A 20,414-nucleotide genomic window follows, 5' to 3' on the forward strand; every position below is an offset into this window, starting at 1 on the left:
CCGATGACACCACTCCCAAATAAAAAAACTATTTAACTTAATTAGCCTTTCAAAAGACAAGCCCTGTGATTAAATCATTACAATCAATTTTCAGATGAACTTTCCCTAAACATCTACCACACCTGGTCTCCCCATCCCACACACCTTACCACTACCAAAAAGAAAAGAAGAAAAGAAAGAAAGAGAGAATAATGGGGGCAGAGGGAATAATTTGCTTACCAAAATACATAAATGTCCCCCAAATCCTTCATATCAGTATATCACTTAGCCAATAAAAAAAGGTTTTTAACTATTCAAAAATTTTATTTGAAAAAACAATTTTTCTCTTGGCATTGTTGGGTAGCCATTGACCAACAGGTCATTATCCTGCATACAAAGCTACACTGGATTTCCCAGCTCCCTTCCAAGTTAGGTGTGATATATAACCAAGTTCAAGTTGAAGGAACATGAGCAGTAGGAAAGTGCACTAAACAGGATCCTCCATGCTCTCTTCCCCTTCCGAATGGCTGGTGGGAGACAACCTGGGAACAGCATGAAATAAAGTACCCTGGATTCCTGAATTACTTACTGAAGAAAAGCTACCTGATGAGGAATACTCACCTTAAACTGTGAGATAGTGAGAAATGAGCTTTTAATGCATTTTGTCACTGAATTTGGGGGCTTTTTGGTACTGCAGTTAGCACTGCCTTAATAGATGGTGAAAATGTTTGTCAAAGAGAGAAAAACTCATTTTATACCTGCTCTCCAATGGCATTTGGCAAATTTTTCCAATCATAGACAGTACCAAAATAATCTTAGACTAGCATATCAGAAATTCTTTAGCAGTATTAGTATTATCATTTTCTGAATGTTTTCATTTATAACTAGTTTTCACTCATCCCCAGATAGAACTTTTTTTTTTTAAAGATTTATTTATTTGAGAGAACGAGAGACAGTATATGAGATGGGGGAGGGTCAGAGGGAGAAGCAGGCTCCCCACTGAGCAGGGAGCCCGATGCGGGACTCGATCCAGGGACTCCAGGATCATGACCTGAGCCGAAGGCCGTCGCTCAACCAACTGAGCCACCCAGGCGCCCCCCCAGATAGAACTTTGGCCAAAAAATGAGACATACAGTCAAGCTGAATACTCATGGACACGACAATTCCACTTTTAGCTAAAGATAGAAACTCATAAACTCTTTAACACCCAGGTAAAATATTTCACATGCTTAGAGAAATGTTATCACTTTTCGAACAGTTTAAGAAGATTTACTCAATGCAAGATTTTCAGTTTTAAAAAGTAAACAGAGCTGTGAAACTTGTTAACAATGTGGTTATAAGTCCACCACATAACAAATATGTCAAAATAACATTTTTGCTTCAATACATAATTTAGTTCAATTATAATACTTCAATAGATAAAAATCAGTTTATATCTTGATATTATTCAAATTTGAGAAAAACAAATATAATCTGACCATGACAGGAATTAGGATATACCTCCATTCAAAACATACTAAGAGGGCACCTGGGTGGCTCAGTTGGTTGGACTGACTTTGGCTCAGGTTGTGATCTTGGGGTCCTGGAATCAAGCCCTGAGTCCAGCTCCCTGCTCAGCAGAGTCTGCTATTCCCTGTCCTCCTGCCCCTCCCCCCTGCTCATGCTCATTCTCTCTCTCTCTAATAAATAAATAAAATCTTTAAAAAAAAATACTAAGAAATATATTTTGAATCAGTTTCTACACAGGCACAAAAGAGCTACTACAAAGTATTTCTGGAAGAGAGAATTTTATACTTCCAAACACTTGAACCGGTAAATGTGCACGGCATTTAAATGAGTATCTTACTGAATTCAGGAACAAAACAAAAATATCCCTGTCTTAAACAACTGTAACATCATTCTCTGTAGTATGATGATAAGGGAAGTCAAAGAAGAATATACATGTCTGATTTATACATATTCAGCAGTCCTTATTATATAGTAATCCAATAAAATATAAATACTTTCTAGATATTAGTAATACCAGACACACTGACACTGTTGTCATCAATATATTGGCACTGATGCTGAGCATTTGAACATTAAGATTAGGGTACTCAAACAAGTACTGCTCAATGGGTATCTCAGCTACATTATATAATACATAAAGCTAATATAGTTATAGACAAACAAACATATACAGGTATACACACACATATATATTTGTTGACATTGTATATGTAGCAGATATTAGAATGGATTTCTTCCCACCACTGGAGAAGTGAAACAAATACTAGTATAATAGCACACCCCCTACAGGCTAACAGCAGCGGTTGAAAGGAAGTCAGCAGAAACTTAAGAACAGAACCACCACCTTGAAGGCCATCATTCCCTAGGGGGCTAAAGCGGCCTAAAATAAGATTGCTCTGCCCAATCACACCTCCAATAAGTTGTGTTTGGCTGGAACCAAGCGAATATTGACATTTCAGAAAATCACCTCCTCTGGTCCATCATCTAGCAGAGGTCAAGAGACTCCTGCCGTACTGCTCAACTTCATTGGGAGAACTCCAGCAAGAATCAAGGGGGGAGAGCCCAAGAACTTTCCTATTCCTGGGAAAACATTCCCCTGCCCCTCACATCACTAAACACTCATAACCATTTACCACTTTCCGCCTTAGGACCATCAGGACTATTCTCATTGTGACTTAGCTTTTATAGTCATGCAACTACAACTACTCTAACTCGTTATAGGCATTTGCTGCCCCCAGGTCACTACTTCCCTTTATTTCCTTATTTTTAGCTCCTATCTCTCTGACATCACCCCAATATAATTCTTAGTGATTCCAACAATATCGATGATTCTTCCAGTACACCTACACCACCTTTTCTCCAGTGATCTTCTCCTACATCAAGTTCTCACTTATAGTCATTCTTTTGAACCTGTCATTACTAACAACTGAAACCCATTAATAATCTCAACTTGCACATCCTACTTTCTTTCCACCAATTATCTTTTCTGAAAATTCCCTCCAACAATCCTGCAGCACCAAGACCTTTCAATCTACCAATGTTACCACTTTGTTCACTATCACTGGATATTCTCTTCCTTCTGTTTATTCAGCTTAAATCCAATAGTCAATTATTATCATAATTACTTCACTGTATTGCTTAAAACTTCCTTGTCCCCCAATCCCACCTCTCACCCAAATCCTGTTTAAAATGAACCTTCCACCTGCACCCCTGCAACTGAATGGGCCCAGAGAAAACCAGTAACTATGACTATTGTCACTCAAAAATAATCACCTGTAACCTCTAGCATTCCTTTATGCTACCTGGCAACGGCACTGTATTTGCAGAGTCACTCTCAATCCGATTTGCCCAGTTAACTACAGGTACTCCTTGCTTTGCTTGCCACAATAGAGGCAGCCGTACAAGTGACCATGCCAGCTGAAACTATGCAAAGTGATCTTAGTATCAATGGGGAAAATTACAATTGCTCCCAACCTTTAAAAATGTTAAATACAGAAAATACTAATACCCTCTTATTAAATATACTAAAACTCTAATTATTACTTATAAATGTATAGGGGAATGAAAAATAATAAAACTATTATTTAGTACACCATACTTTAAAATATTAGAATTAGAATATCTAAAAAGAAAAATGTAGTGTTTTATCTCTTTGTAAATTATATTTTATATATCAGAGACATTCTTTTTGACAGTTTAATATTTAAGATAAAAAAGACATTTCCAAAGCAACAAAACAGTATTTATATATGCTTCAAATTCTCTTAGCACAAAACTGTCCCAACAGAAAAAAAAAAGGAAATCAAGTGTAAAATTTTTCCTATATACTTTCAAAACTTCTAAAAGACCCTATTTACCCTGATCACATTAACGATGAAAATGGACAATGACATTTTCCCTCTAAAATTACTGACAATATAAACCCCATTTCTAGAAAAAGCCTTTGTTCAACTAATGAATAAGCCCTCATTGTGATGCTAAATCATAGGATGCACTGTAGTTCCCCCGAAAAGGCCAAACAGCATATTCTTTCACAAAGAATGAATCATTGGTGTAGAATATTCAGCCTATTTAAAACAGAGATTGGCTTTAAATCTATTGCCTTTCTTCCAGTTCTTTTGCATGCCAACCTCTTGCTTTTGTTTTGCTGCAGGAGGGGGCAAATATAAATAATACATATATTGTGATACCACATCAAGCAGGAAATAGGTCTAGTTAACTCTCAATCATCCAGTCCAGGAAGAAGGAAATAGTTACCATTCAGATTCTCTGTCCAACAGAACTGGTGCATAAAACCCCCACTTCTCGCTACATACTAACTAGTGTAGACCTCACATCCCCTTGCATCCTCACTATTCCCAGTAAGGCTTCCCCCACCTCTCTGTGACTGGCAGGTCAGAAATCTGACTACAAGGCCTTGGCTATGAGATGTCAAAATTTGGTGTAATCTCTCCAATAACATGCTATGAATCACCAAATCCAATGAAATAATCTAACTTTTATTATCTTAATTGAATTTAAATAGACTGACTACACAGACAATGAACAAAAAGTTAATATCTGGAGGGTAGGTGGGTAGGGCCCTTGCCCACAAAAATGCTGTTTATTCCCAAAGTTGTCAAAAATCAACAAGGATTCACTGAAGAAGAGTAAAAGGAAGAAGTGGGCTATTTTTTTTTTTTTTTTTTTTAAGGACAGAGGATGAGTTTGGAGGAATAAAAGAATGGCTAGGGCAAACCCCAAATGTCCTTCCCTCTTTGAACTCCAGGAGATAGGAGTCCCTTTCTCCTGAACACCCTGTCCCCATTCCCCACACCCAGTCTCTGTTTGGGGAGAGTGGGGAGAGCATGGGAAGAGAAGCATAGTATGATTGTCCCTGGGAAGGAGAGGAAGCTGAAGGTGGTCCCCCTTTCCACCTGTACTCACAACATTGATCTCCCAGGAAAGAGAGATGGGAAGCTGGGTAAGGCATGTCCTTTCCCACACCTGGTTTTTAAGAAGAAAGGGTTAGTGTTGGGGGGCCAACTAGATCATGGGCATCAGGTCAACAGAAGCAATGGTGCTCTATTATTCTGATCAATTATAAACAGAATCACTAGACTCTAAGACGCATTAGGATAAGAACCTCTGTGTCCACAGTATCTGAAAGTGTCTTACACAAATTATGCACTCAAATGATATTAATAAATTAATGTCAACTACATTCAAATTTTTAAAATAATCAATCATTAAACCTGTAAAACTTACAGCTGAAACTTGTAATGAAAACTTATACTGATTTAATATGACCATTACTTCCATTTATTCAATCTGGGACCATACCCCTACACACAGAAAATGGGTGAGTCCAGGGCAAAGAAGATGCCAGTTTCCTTTCCTTTCTGAAGTTCCTGAGCTATGGCAGCTAAAAACAAATATTACGGCAGCCAGAGTTACAGCTACCTTTCTTCTGTCTTCAGAGATTCTTATACCCTATGTTCAAGGTTCAAGTCAAATGCCACCTCCCCTAAGAAGTCTTCCTAAGTATCACTAAGGCTCCTTCAGTTTGTACTACCCTCAGTGCTTTGATGACATTTCAGTTAAGCATTAATCACATTGACTAGATTACTGACTGAAGCTTCTCCTGATGGATTTCTTTTTTAAGTCTTAATCCTTCCTGTACATGCACAAATCAACAAACACTTGTTGAATTTAATTTTTCAGTCAGCAGCTGGTTTCCATGCCTCTTCAAAGGTCATCCATTAACCAAAGACCTATAAACTGCTGACTACAATATCCTCCTATTAGCCTTCATTCCACCTGCAATAAGCTGGAACTGTCTGCAACTTAAAAACGGTTTCTATGTGAAAGTGTATTCTAAATCACTAACTACTTTGCAGATTCACTATAACACAGACCTTGTTCAAAATTAGGGCATGTACGCACATAAATTTCCTAATTGTATACCAATGTTATTCTTAATTGCATTAATTTATTTACAAAACAAGTAATGAGAGGAAAAAAACTATTAGTTACCAAACATCAGCAACACAAGAATAAACAGACACAGAGTACAGACCCTCAAAGAGCTTACAGTCTAGCTGGGGTGTTAGACATATAAACAAGTATCCATTTAAATACTAATTCCCTAAGTGTCAAGTGTTGCTTCAATGATCCGCAGTTAATAAACAGTTAAATATTGGTTGAATTTAATGTACTCAACCAGTCAACAACTGTTTTCCTTCCATGCCTCTTCACAGAGGTCAATCATATGGACCACTGACCTGTAAACTGCTGGATTCAAAACACAATGAGGACTCACCAATATACAAACGGAAGTAAAGAGAGGTACAGCCAGAAGTGAGGGGCCAGAAAGGCTTCTAGATTCTGAACTGTGTTTTGAAGGATGAGCATTGGTTTGGGGGAGACAAAATCTATACACAACTCGCATTAAGATGAATGTTCCTTCTGCTCTCTTGCTTCCGTAAGGCCCATCTTAAATTTCCAAAATGTCCCCTCTCTAGAGCTCAGGTATTAGACCAAGACAGTAAAAGTCCTTAGTATTTGTTACATCCTCTTGTCTTTTTTCAAAATATATCATATGTAAAATGATCTTTAATCAATCAATAATTGATGAGTTTATCAAAAGTTTTAGAGCTGTTTTATTTTTAATAACCCAAAACAGAAACAACCCAAATGTCCAGGGCAAAGAAGATGCCAGTTTGCCAATAGGCAAATGCATAAAGATGTTACCCACACAATGAAATACTACATCAATAAAAAGGAATGCACTATTAATATACATGAATATGGATGAATCTCAAAAATATTGTGCTAAAGAAGCCAGATTTTTTTTTAAAGATTTTATTTATTCATTTGCAAGAGAGACAGAGAGAGAACAAACAGGGGGAGAGGGAGAAGCAGACTCCCTGCTGAGCAGGGAGCCTGATGCGGGACTTGATCCCAGGACCCTGGGATCATGACCTGAGCTGAAGGCAGAAGCCAGATTTTTTTAAGACTACATAATACATAAGTGCATTTACATAAAATTCTACAAAATGCAAACTAGCCTGCAGTTTAGTACCTGAGGAAAGAAGGGTTGAGAAGAAGAAAAGGATTATACTGAGTAGGAGGAAGCCTTTTGGGGGCAATGGATACATACACTATATTGATTATGGTAACAGTTCCACAGATGTGTCAAAAAATTACCAAATAGTGTACTTTACATGAGCAGTTTTGAAGATAATGTATACCACAGCCATGTTTAATAGTAAAAAAGGGGAAACAATCTAAATGTCCATTTAGTTGATGGGTTGGTAAATAATATATTCACCAATGAAACAAGAGAATATTATGCAACTATTTAAAAGAAAAATGTTAATGGTGGTAGACACACTCCTACTTCATCAACGGCCAAAACTATTTTATATAATCATTTGATAATCAGCAAAATAAAAAATATTTCAAGCTCTAGAGGAAAAGTAGTTAGATATCCAATTTTTGAAGAGATAAGGGATATTAAAAATCTGGTCTAACACCCTCATATTATACATAGAAAATAAGACCTACTTACTTGCATTAAAAAAGTTCAGACTTTTTTCCCATAAGGTCACAAAGCTATTCTAGTGCATCATCCTGATTTCCCTTCTAACTCCTTTCTCATACATACGGCATGCCTCAGTTCTCTGACACGTTACCTCTTGTGCTTTCTTCCCTACCATGTCTGCCACTAACTTATGTTCTTGAGCAAATGAATTAAACCCTAAAACCCTTTTAACTAGTTGTTCTACAAGGTCACCTTTAAATCCATGATTATAAGACTCCCTAAGCTGCTGAAACCAGTTATATCCACATCAATGAATTCCTAGTGTAATGTCTGAATATAAATATATAAGATAGCAAGACTGCTTATGTAGATTATCTATGTGATCTCCAAATCAACCATGAACAAAGGACTAAGTGGTATTCTTAACTTGTTATAACTGTTCACGCTTCTATGCCTAGGAGAAAGTACTTTTTACTACCTAAGTACAGAATTGAACAAATATGAATTTTAAGCTGATAAATACATGTGGTTATCACCATCACATATGAGTATCAAAACACCTAGAGAAGTTATTGAACATTTTCACTGCAAACTGTCTCTGTGTTCTGGTACTGCCTCAGAAGCCATAGTCCCTAAGATTCTCTAGAACAGCAATATCATGTTCCATGGTGGCGTCATACACTTATGCCTACAGTTGCAAAAACAATTATTTAAAGAAGGGTAGCCAAATTCTCATCAGAACGCCTACCCTAAGTTGGTATACTTCACCTGTCATTTGCTTCTGCTGAGAATAAACATACAGGGATACTAAATTCACTCAAGCATATACACAGTGATCTAAACAATCACATAGTAATTTAGTTGTGAAAGTAAATTATTGGCACTTGAGCAAATTATATGAAAATAATAATAGACATTAAAGGAATGTCCTTTCCCTCTTAATTAGTTGTAAAGTAGAACATCCACTGCTAAATACAATGAGGAGAGAATTTGGCTTAAAACAACAATAGATGCAAATGTGCCATTTTAGAAAGGCTTACAGATTTCAGAAGAGCCCCAGAAATCCCTGGAGCAATGTTAGAATTTACAGCTTTCTACCATAAGTGAAGCAGAGGAGCACATGCTTAAGAACACAAGATCCATTATCAAGTGACATTAAGTTTTCTAAGCCTTAATTTTCCTCATCTATAAAGCTGGGGACAAGGGGATACGATATGTGTGCCTATTACACTTTATAGTGTTATTATAAAGATTAAATGAAGTAATGTAAGCAAAAAATTTTATACAGTGAAAGGACACATTAAACAGTAATAACTTTTCTTACTACTACCATAGTAGTACTTACTAGTACCATAACCTTAGGTATTCTACACAGAAAGGTTAAAGAGCCAATTAAAAGTAAGTTATCTAAGACACATGAAAAGTGCCCAACATTGCTCGGCATCAGGGAAATCCAAATCAAAACCTCAATGAGATACCACCTCACACCAGTCAGAATGGCTAAAATTAACAAGTCAGGAAACGACAGATGTTGGCAAGGATGCAGAGAAAGGGGAACCCTCCTACACTGTTGGTGGGAATGCAAGCTGGGGCAGCCACTCTGGAAACCATATGGAGGTTCCTCAAAAAGTTGAAAATAGAGCTACCCTATGATCCAGCAACTGCACTACTGGGTATTTACTCCAAAGACACAAATGTAGTGATCCGAAGGGGTACATGCACCCCAATGTTTATAGCAGCAATGTCCACAATAGCCAAACTATGGAAAGAGCCAAGATGTCCATCAACAGATGAATGGATAAAGAAGATGTGGTATATATATACAATGGAATATTATGCAGCCATCAAAAAAACGAAATCTTGCCATTTGCAACGACATGGATAGAACTGGAGGGTATTATGCTGAGTGAAATAAGTCAATCAGAGAAAGACATGTATCATATGACCTCACTGATATGAGGAATTCTTAATCTCAGGAAACAAACTGAGGGTTGCTGGAGTGGTGGGGGGTGGGAGGGATGGGGTGGCTGGGTGATAGACATTGGGGAGGGTATGTGCTATGGTGAGCGCTGTGAATTGTGTAAGACTGATGAACCACTTACCTGTATCTCTGAAACAAATAATACATTATATGCTAAAAAAAAAAAAAAAAAAGAGGATAGTAGGAAGGGAAAAATGAAGGGGGAGAAATCGGAGGGGGAGATAAACCATGAGAGACTATGGACCCTGAGAAACAAATTGAGGAATTCTAGAGGGGAGGAGGGTGGGGGGATGGGTTAGCCTGGTGATGGGTATTAAAGAGGGCACGTATTGAATGGAGCACTGGGTATTATACGAAAACAATGAATCATGGAACACTACACATCAAAAACTAATGATGTAATGTATGGTGATTAAGATAACATAATAAAATTAAAAAAAAAAGGTAAGTTATCTGTCCATACTCTAGAAGAGGGAGGGGTAAGCAAACTACAGCCTGCTGAACAACTCAGTTGTTTGGTTTGCCCTTCAAGCGAAGGAAAGTTTTTACATTTTCAAATGGATGGCAAAAAATTACAAACAAAATCACTCTAAACATTACTATTTTTAAGCTATCATTAAGTAAATAATAACAAGAAAAGGCCTCCTTAGCATGAACATTTTTTTAATGAACATACATTTTAATTGGACAAGTAAAAAATAAGAGCTGAAATCAATGGTAAAGTTAAATGCCAAAAGGAATAGAAAACTTAGTCACATCCAATGTCACTGAACCTCCAAGCTAACTCATCATCTTTGAGGGAAAAGAAAGGCTGACATAAAGGAAGATATCTGGAAGTTACTGTAAGATGGGAAGTGGAAAAATGCAATTATAGGACAGGAAGAAATAAAAGTGCAAAAAAGGAGAATATGTTTAACTTATTTACAAGTAGATAGGAGAAGGAAGGAAACGAGAGAGAAGATGTAATAACAGAAATCATAAAAGGCAGAACAAACACAGTATAGGGTGCTTATGGGAAGTATAAATAAGCAAAGGATAAAGTTTGATTATAATACAAGTAAAAACAGGAGTTCAAAATCTGTCCATTACTCTCCTCCTCTCCCTCCTTTCCCATAAGGTCTTGTTTGATTTTGAGAAAACATTATAAGGAAAATGTTTCAAGATTTTATTAAGTGTCTATAGAGTCTGCTCCAGAGATTAAATAATATTTGCAATGTTAAAGGAGCAAAAGAAACAGAAGCCACATTTGGAGAACTTACACACCCTGATAGGAAAGGTAAACCTGCAAGAAGATTAAATCACTAAAAAAATTACAAAGTAACATACAAATCAAGTAGATAGTAATTCTGTTGACAGAAAGAAAGGAAGGCAATGGAATTCATATTCCTGCTTGTGAAGAAGGACTGTAGCATGAGCCTGAGAAAAATCTGAAACACCAGGAGGGGAAACTGGAAAAGGAATCAAACAGGGATGAATAAAAATAAAGGCAAGGAGCATTAAAAATATGTATATATAGAGATAGGTAAGTAGCATTAACAAATTTATGAGTTAGCAAGTAGCTAAAATCATAAATGCATCCTATCGAGAATAATTATACTATTTTCTATAGCAATCCAGCATCAGAGATAACAAGCAGTTGGACAGACTGAAGAAGTATGGAAACTGTCAGAGCTGATGGAGCAAAAAGCCAAAATGGTTAGGCTTTCCAGTACATTATTAGGAGTGAGAATGAAATTACTGACAATAAATTTCTGGCTGTAGAACAGAAAATGAAGCCAGAAGGAAGGAGCCAAGTTAGGAAAATAGGCAAAAAATGAAAGACTAGTCTAGTTATAGTCAAAAATAAAATATGAGTATTCAAGAGGCATTATAAAATTAGAGGAATGTATTTCTGTGGTATTTCAGTAAAGCATTCTCGTGACTGGATGACTGTGAATATATGGACAATGGTAAAATTAAACGGTGAAGTCTAAGTACACTTTCTACTCTTAAAACACAGAAAAAGAACTCCCCCAGCAAATTACCATCATATAAAAACCAGGATAGAGGACAAAATCCATCATGATAAACCTGGAGTCTTACCAAGCTGAAGTAAAATCATTATTTCAAGATTCCAAAAAGAAATACTCAAAGGATTTAGAATTACAAAAATATCTAAAATATTTCTTAAATACTACATAATAGTACACAAATATCCATCCTGAAATTTACATTAGAAGGAAAACCACACACACACCAAGGCATTATAGCATTAAATGACTGGCTGATATCAGAATATAGAATTTCCAATTCAATCAAAGTTGGTTGACTCATAGTTCAAATAGAACTGGTTGTATCATATCAACAAAGTAGGACTGGCATGGACTGACAAGGAAATTACCTCTTTATATAGGTCTACTATTTGTTAAATTGAGACTTTGGCTGTGAAACTATTTTCTAGCCTGATTAATAGCTAGGAAAGAAAACAGCTCAGGCTTCGTATGTCTCCACATACTTTTAACTATTTATATGCCTTTTTGCAAAAGGCTACTTGATAAAATTTAAGTACTTACTAATATCATCTTCATGATAAATAACAGAATGAAAGGGCAGAGTTCGGTCTTTAATATATCTCTCTGCTGGCTCAACATAAAACGTGCCACCACGAGTCTGGATGAATCCTTCAAATCTTCCATCAATAACAGACCCATGGCTAAAACTTCCTTCTTCACCTATTAATGAAAGCAACAAACACTTGAAAAATTAATTTGCATGTTAATGTTAAATTCATTCTCCTTTAAAAAGGCATTCCAATATATTTTAAAAACCTGAATACAAATTTATTGGGGAAATAAATTTTCACATAAAATATATCAAGAGGAATTCGAGATGTGAACAGCAACTAGTACTTAGTTAAAATCTATACAATTACTAGATAACAACAGTGAAAAACAGAACATCTGTCTCATTGACAATCATATTCCCAGCATCTAAGCACAGTACCTGGCAAGAATTCAACAGTCATTCAATAAATTATTGTTAAATTAACTTAAGCTCAGAAAGAGGCGAGCAGATCCACTGATAAAATATGCACTTCCAAAATAAAGATATTAAAGTATCTTTTGAGGAGTGCCTGGGTGGCTCAGTCAGTTAGCATCTGACTCTTGATCTCAGCTCAGGTCTTGATCTCAGGATCACTAGTTCAAGCCCCGCATTTAAGAAACAAAAAGACAGAAAAGAAAGAAAAGAAAGTATCTTCTGAGGTTTTGCTCTAATTACCATAAGTAAAAAAGTTCTTTTCCCACCTGATATAATCTGCATGAAACTTTTGGCTTCCTTTTTTTATAAATACATTTTTTAAATAAGAAAGTACCAATTATTTCAGAAGTAGTTTGAACAAAAGCATACCAACAATCCTTCTTAAGATATTGGATTTGTAATACTGTCCCAACAATTATACTTCCCTAGTGAAAGAAAATACAGGAAAAAAAGGGTATTTTGAGATATTCACGAAGAAAAGCTGAGCGTCAACCTTCAAATGACATAAAAAAGTGGAAAGTAGGAGGATGGTATGTTAAAAGTTAAATTTACCTGTTAAAATTTTCTCATTAAAATAAGTACCAGGCTTTCCACAATTTCTAAATTATAGATTAACATTAATTAATTGACTGAATTAACTAAGGACTGATGCTAAGAACCCAAGACACTGGTATTTTAAATGACATGATTTCTATCTGCAAACTCATTTAGTCTTGTACTTTTCTTGACCATCACCTAGCAAAGAAGGGCAGACACTACAAAGTTATTTGCCCAAAAAGAGAAATGATGAAAGGAATAATGGTTCAATATTAAAGGTCTAGACTGACGGAAAAACACTTTCCTTTGTTTACAGAACTACAAGAGTACAGAAAACTTCTTATTTATTAACGAAGTTTCATCTACAAGTTAAGAAATTCTAAGTATAGGAATGCCTCATTTATCTGGCATAATAAAAAATTAGAAACATTTTTAAACAATTTTCCATAATGTTATGATTTTGAGTGGAAATCTCTCTAATATGTAGAAATGAAATTTAACTTTCAGTTAACTTTGTCTTAATAACAGAATCATCTTCAGTATTTATTAACATACAGTTATAACAATATTTTGACCCTCTCTAGTACCTCCAGATTTTGACTGTTCTTTCCACACTACTAAACTGTCAAATGTAACTTTCTCTTGGGTTAAGTGTGCTCCCCATCCCCCCAGTACCTTCTTAATCAGTTGTAGTAAGGGAAATTTGTTAGAATTGTGAACACAACAAATAGATTCTAAGGCAGGAAGGCCCTGCAAGGATTTTTTATGAATGATTTTGTCACATTATTTTTGGCTGTTAAGATGATCTTTATAGTTACCCTTTAAGTTTCTTCTCTCTTCTTATAAAACACAGCTAATGTTTTGCTTGAAAGATCAGAAAATTAATTAAAAACTTTTTAAAAAATCTAACAGTTTGTAGGTACTGAGAGAATCAAAACTACGTATCTTTCAAAAGCCAGGCACTGCATAATCCAATATTAAATATACATATATATATACATATAGAGATCGGTCCAAGGGTTACTTTATTCTTCAAAGACTGTTATCCTTCATGATATATTTAAATCTCCTCAGGATTTATCCCACCTCTCTGAAATATATGCATATAGCTCAAAATACATGTGTTTCTTTGTGTAGAAAAAAACTAAAGAAAGGAACTCTTCTAAGATTCAACTTACCATAAATATGTCCAGTGTAAATATGAGAGGTATCATAATCAAGTACTTCATTTGATGTTTCTAGTTTAAATTCATCACTGAAAAGGGATGTATCCCTCTTCATTCGTAGGTTGAAATGTCTGCAAAACAGGGTGGAAAAGGGAAAAAATGAAATTAAAAGGATCCCAATTTTAAACTTTTTTTTTTATTAAAAAGTCTGCAAAATATAAACTGTTTCACACCATTTGTCTACTTGGAAATACACTTTACAAGATTTTTCTTATAAAAATTTTGCTCCAAAATTCAACCTAGTAGCTGTGATACAAATCTAAATTATATGTAATTAAACAGTAACTGTCTAAGATATATTAAAAATTAAATGCTTATAGGCTGATTCCTATATGGGGTAAAACAAGTTAATTCCAACAGCAACTAAGTTGCTTGGACATAAAAACAAGCTTCTTGACCCAATTACTATTATTCACCACTACCTGTCTTCCCTCTTTAGTAATTCTGCAGCTTTGCCATTTTCCCCTACTTTACACAACTTAAACAATACATTTAAAAAGTGGCATCTATATTAATGACTCTCCTTCAGAAAAGCAAGTATGCATGCTCTTTTACGTATACATACACACACATCCCCTTTCAACTCCTGTATGTTTTCCCTAGGGCTTCTAATTCTTCTAATTATCATTAGACCATCCTCAATTTGAGAAGCCAAAGACCAGGCACCTGGATGGGTCAGTCATTAAGCGTCTGCCTTCGGCTCAGGTCATGATCCCAGGGTCCTAGGATTGAGCCCCACATCAGGCTCCCTGCTCGACAGGAAGCCTGCTTCTCCCACTCCCACTCCCCTACATGTGTTCGCTCTCTCATTGTCTCTCTCTCTCTCTCTGTCCAAATAAATAAAAATATTAAAAAATAAAAAAAGGAGAGAGAGAACCCAAAAGACCATGATATTAGCTGAAATCATACTCATTCTCAATGGTCCTCTATAAGGGAAAGAGAAAAACCAAAATATTGAGATGAAATTAAATAAAGAATCTAACTATTCTAAATAAGAATCAAACCATGAATCAAATCTTACACCTAAAATCTAATAGCCCAGGATTCCGATCTGTTAAATAAAGACTATACATTCTGTCTTGTAAGAATGACAGCTTATAACGCATGTAAAGTCATTAACACAGCACCTGGCACAGAGGAGCTGCAAAATAAATGGCAACTAATTAGCTATCATTACTAAACTCTTAAAAGTAGATCAAGTCTCTTTTATAATTGTCATAAAAGTCTGCACACAGCACAATTTCTCCTCAATGAATCTGAACCTAAGTGTTCAATTAGCAACCCCCAAATGTTAGTAGGATGTACAGTAACTGAACTGTCACACATTGCTGGTAGAGTATAAAATGGTGCACTTTGGAAAACTGACAGTTTTTTTAAAGTTAAACATATAAAAACCCTATGACCCATAATTCTACCCCAAGAGAAATGAAAACATAAAACATAAGTCCACCAAAACAAATTGGACACAAATGTCCATTGCAATTTCATTCAAAATACACAAAAACTGGAAATCAGTTTTTCAGTCAATATCAACAAGTAGAGAGAAAAAGACTGTGGCTTATTCATACAATGGCAAACTACTCAGCAATAAAAAATGTCAAACTACTAAAAATATGTACTTCTGTGAAGACACAAAAGAATATATATAGTATAATTCCATAGATATGTAATTCTAGAATAGGCAATAACCCATCTACAGTGACAGAAAGCAGATCGGTGGTTGCCTGGGATGAAGAGAGACAAAGAGCAAAGGGGGATGAAGGAACTTTTTTGCTATGAGGGACATGTTCTATATCTTGATTTGAATGGCAGTTACACAAATATATACATTTGTCAAAACCTAACTCATACTACACACTTGATATGAGTACAGTTGACCTTTCAACAACACAGATCTGAAGTGCATGGGTCCACTTACCCATGGATTTTTTTCCCCATAAATACAGTGCAGTACTGTTTTCTTAATAACATTTTTTCTCTTGCTTATTTAAGAATACAGTATATAATACATAAGACATACAAAGTATGTGTTCATCAACTGTTTATATAATCAATAAGGCCTCCAGTCCACAGCAGTAGTTGAGTTTTGGAGGAGTCAAAAGTTGTACATGGATTTTTGACTGCATCAAGGGGTTGGTGCCCCTAACTTGGGGCATTGTTCAAGAGCCAACTGTATATTATTTTATGTAAATTATACTTTGTGCTCACTTCAGCAGCACATATACTAAAAAAATATAAATTATACTTCAATAAAGTTTATCTTAAAGGAAAAAAACTCATTTTTCAAGTAAATAAGGGTCAACAGGGTACACTCATTAGCTTCAGAAAGTTCTGTCCCTTTTTCAAATTTTTCTATTTTCTATTTTCCTTTTAACTTCATGTCAATCTTGGTACTCTTTTATTTTGAGGCTGTATTCATTTTCTACTTGCCTAAAACTCTCACCAAAAAACTCCTAAAGTGTCCCAGGTGCTGTGACAAGGACCCTAGACTAGGAAAAGGATCCTTAGAGCCTTATGTTTTCCATCTCCTGGCACAAGTAATCAAAAAGTCAAACATACCTTCTAAATGGGAATTCTGCAAAGTTAAAAATAGACTACCCTAAACAAACAGGAATCCTGCCTGAATTCTTACTGCACATCCCGTCTTTTCATAAAATTTCTTTTGCTAACTAACAGATAGGAAATTCTTGATCATATATGCAGGTGTAAATAAACACATTATTTTTTAAAGGATCACAATATTTTGAAAAATCATTAACTTATCATTATATATACTTTTAACTCACTGTACAAATACTATCTGAAAAAGAGCATCTTTACTAAACAGACTAAAACACTAAATGTCCAAGGGCTTAGTATATTTATCATCCAAGATTTATTATTCAGCAAAACTGTTATACCCTATAACCATTATAAGCAAGAGTATATTCTATATGCAAAAAAGGGGAGTATAAGCTTCAGAAAGACATTTAAACTCAGTATAAGAACAATCTATCCTACACTCCCTACCCCCGCAAAAACAGTTTTACATCACTTAAAATGTTTAAGCACCTAGGAACCCTAAAAGGAAGTTATAACAGAAAGAATTTAAAAACACTTGAAGTAGGTCCCTTCCAACACTGATACTGACAGCATAAGAAAATCACCTCACATGTACAAAACAGTCTCTGTACTGATTTAAATTGGACTAAACTACATATAAAATCAGTTCTCAATTATCCATGCACAATCAAGTAGCAGTATAGATAGTAAAACAAAAAATCAAACTTAGATATCCCCCAAATGCACTGCTTTTATTAACATTAATTTGCATCTAAAACATGTATCAACAGAAGAGGGAATGGAACAACAGTGAGCCTGAAAGGCAGGTAAATGGTAGAAAGAAGCCAGATTGAATTCAAGTCTGTCACAATCTATGAATCACGTTACTTTGCCATAATAAAAATAAATAAGTAAATTTTAAAAATCATTGTATTCAAAAGAGCTGGAGTATAAAATAAAATTTTGTGACCAGAAATATCCTTCTTAGTGATAAAAGCTCCAAGAGAACCAAATGAGATAGTGACACTGTGATGATAATGAGATTGTAACATTCTTCCCAAATGTATACAGGTAAATGATTTTCACAGCATTTTTACCTATGTTACTATATCTTATCCTCAGAGTAAAGCTGCAAAGGAGGTATGATAAATATTTTTATCAAAGGGTATGACTCAAGGTTACAAGACTAGAATTAGGACTAGAACTCCAGTATTTGGTTGCTGCATCTTGCTCTACCATTAACACAAATGCATCTCAAGCATGTGATTTAAAAAGTCAAGTTAATACATGCTGAGTGCTGTAGTAGTCTTAATGTATTATCAGTCTCCGCAAACAAGTCATCTTTTAAAATCTGAACAAATGCAAATAAAATAGATAAAAATATAACCTTATTTAATTTTCACTAAAAATTTTATAATACCACCATAAGAAATTTTCTTTATTAATGGTTAAGCCACTTTCAAGAATAAGGCTAACCTCTGTCTCCTTTGAGTATGTTTCTTTCAGTAAGTTTAATTTTATTTTTATTATTATTGTTATTATTACTATATACCACACTGTCATCAAAGATAAACTTTAGATTTTCTTTGGCAAGGAAGATACTCTGTATAAAGAACATTACGTGCACTCGGAATGTATTTCTACTCTTAGATTTAACCACTATACTGATTCTACTGATCAACAGTATTTTGTCTCTCATCTTGGTTATAGTATTTCTACTGCAATTCTTTCTTGTTTTCCTCAGTGGCACTATAGTAAAGATGTAAAGAATGGAGTGAAATTATAGGAGGGCAAAATCAGTTAACAAATGACAGTAATTTGAAAAAACATACCAAACAGATTCCAATTCTCTAGCTTCACTGCTTTGAAGATCTAGTTGTACCATATGGTAATAACAGCTGGTTTTCCTTTCTAGGCTTTAGAAAAGCACTCTACATCTAAACCAAACAAACAGTAGAGGTACCAGAACCACCTTTGGTGCAGAACAACAAAATAAATTTTGTTTAAGATATTTTGTTTAGGATATAACTATAAAAATTTCTGAAATGTCACGTACCCTCTACATCTTCATATAAAGAAGTAACTTTCCTGTATATTACAACAGTTAGAACAGTAAGAATACAGAGTAAGAAGAAGTTGCCTTTGTCCATACAGTTGCTATTTTGGCTAATGAGAGTATGGCTGTGATTCTCAGAAGAAAACAACAGATAAAGGGTTCATCCCTTGAACTGAAGTCGTATTAGCACAAAAGCCTCAACTAATGAAGTACCTTGGTAACACAGCGAAGAACCCTGAGAGCAAAAGCCTTGCTTAAAAGTACATCAGTGTAATCCAGCAGTCCCAAAGACCAAGACTGTCATCATAAACAGAGGTCTATCATGTCTAAATGGAACAGGTCTGTGGCAGACCTGGCTCAATGACTCCTAGAAATAAAACTGTACTACTTAACAGGACATTCCTGATGTCTCTAGATGTTATCTCTTAACATTCACTTTATTCTTTCATTTTTTAAAAGATTTATTTATTTATTTGACAGAGAGAGACACAGCGAGAGAGGGAACACAAGCAGGGAGAGTGGGAGAAGGAGAAGCAGGCTTCCCGTGGAGCAGGGAGCTCGATGTGGGGCTCGATCCTAGGACCCTGGGATCGTGACCTGGGCCAAAGGCAGAAGCTTAACAACAGAGCCACCCAGGTGCCCCAACATTCACTTTATTCTTAATAAAGATCCTTGAGTCTCCATCCAAATTATTTTTTAAGACAAGTTGCCAACATTTAATACCATACTACTATGAGTTATATATCTAGTTTACTTCCACTAGCACACTTTCTGAAACAGAAAAATCCTTTTTTCAAATGATCTTTTAAAAACCAATATATATATTTTTAAAGGATAAAACGAATGGGTTGGTAGAAGGGGAAAGGGCAAGTTCACCTACGGGCACCCCAATGGGCAGTACCTGAGGCAACCACCCCAGAAATTCTAGGGCTATACAGTTTGAAAGACCTAGCTCCAGGCTTAACTATTGTCCCTAAGGTAAATTACTTTAAACAAGCAAAAACACATATATGAGAATCCTCAATGAAGATAAAAGTGAAACTAAAACCTGAGCTAAAATGAGTAATTTTATCCTGTGTAAGAAGACAAACAGATCATTAGTTTAAGTCTTTCCCATAAAAGGAGAGCCAAGGGGAAGAATCTGCCATAATGGCATCATTACAGAACATAAGATTACATGTATTTTACGTTACTTGAGAATAAATAGATTTATCTGTTGGAGAGGGGGAAAAAAGGTTTCTGTAAACACCTTCTGACTTTATGCAACTATGTTAACTAAACAACTGGCAAGCAAAACTACTGAATATAGACATACCTCATTGTTTTTTAAGATTTTATTTATTATCTCTACACTCAACATGAGGCCTGAACTTACAACCCCGAGATCAAGAGTCTCCATACTCCATACTCCAACTGACTAAGCCAGCCAGGAGCCCCCAGGCATACTTCATTTGATTGTGCTTCACTTTATTATGCTTTGCGAATAGTGTGTTTTTTTGTTTTTGTTTTTTTTTTTTTTTTACAAATTGAAGGTCTGTAGCA

General features: G+C 35.3%; 1 protein-coding gene across 1 annotated transcript in view; it reads right to left on the reverse strand.

Annotated features, from left to right (window-relative positions):
- The window catches only part of ADAM10 (ADAM metallopeptidase domain 10), a 133,622-nt gene that overhangs the window by 65,035 nt on the left and 48,173 nt on the right, over positions 1-20,414 (reverse strand). The window contains exons 3-4 of the mRNA XM_028100032.2: positions 14,228-14,346; positions 12,047-12,205 (exon numbers count right to left, since the gene is read on the reverse strand). Coding sequence (XP_027955833.1) covers positions 12,047-12,205; positions 14,228-14,346 — 278 coding nt within the window. The remainder of the gene's footprint in view (positions 1-12,046; positions 12,206-14,227; positions 14,347-20,414) is intronic.

This window comes from Eumetopias jubatus, unplaced genomic scaffold, assembly GCF_037043125.1.
Source record: "Eumetopias jubatus isolate StellerSeaLion01/CBP00866 unplaced genomic scaffold, mEumJub1_p1.0 scaffold_7, whole genome shotgun sequence".
In the NCBI taxonomy this organism is placed as follows: Eukaryota; Metazoa; Chordata; class Mammalia; order Carnivora; family Otariidae; genus Eumetopias; species Eumetopias jubatus.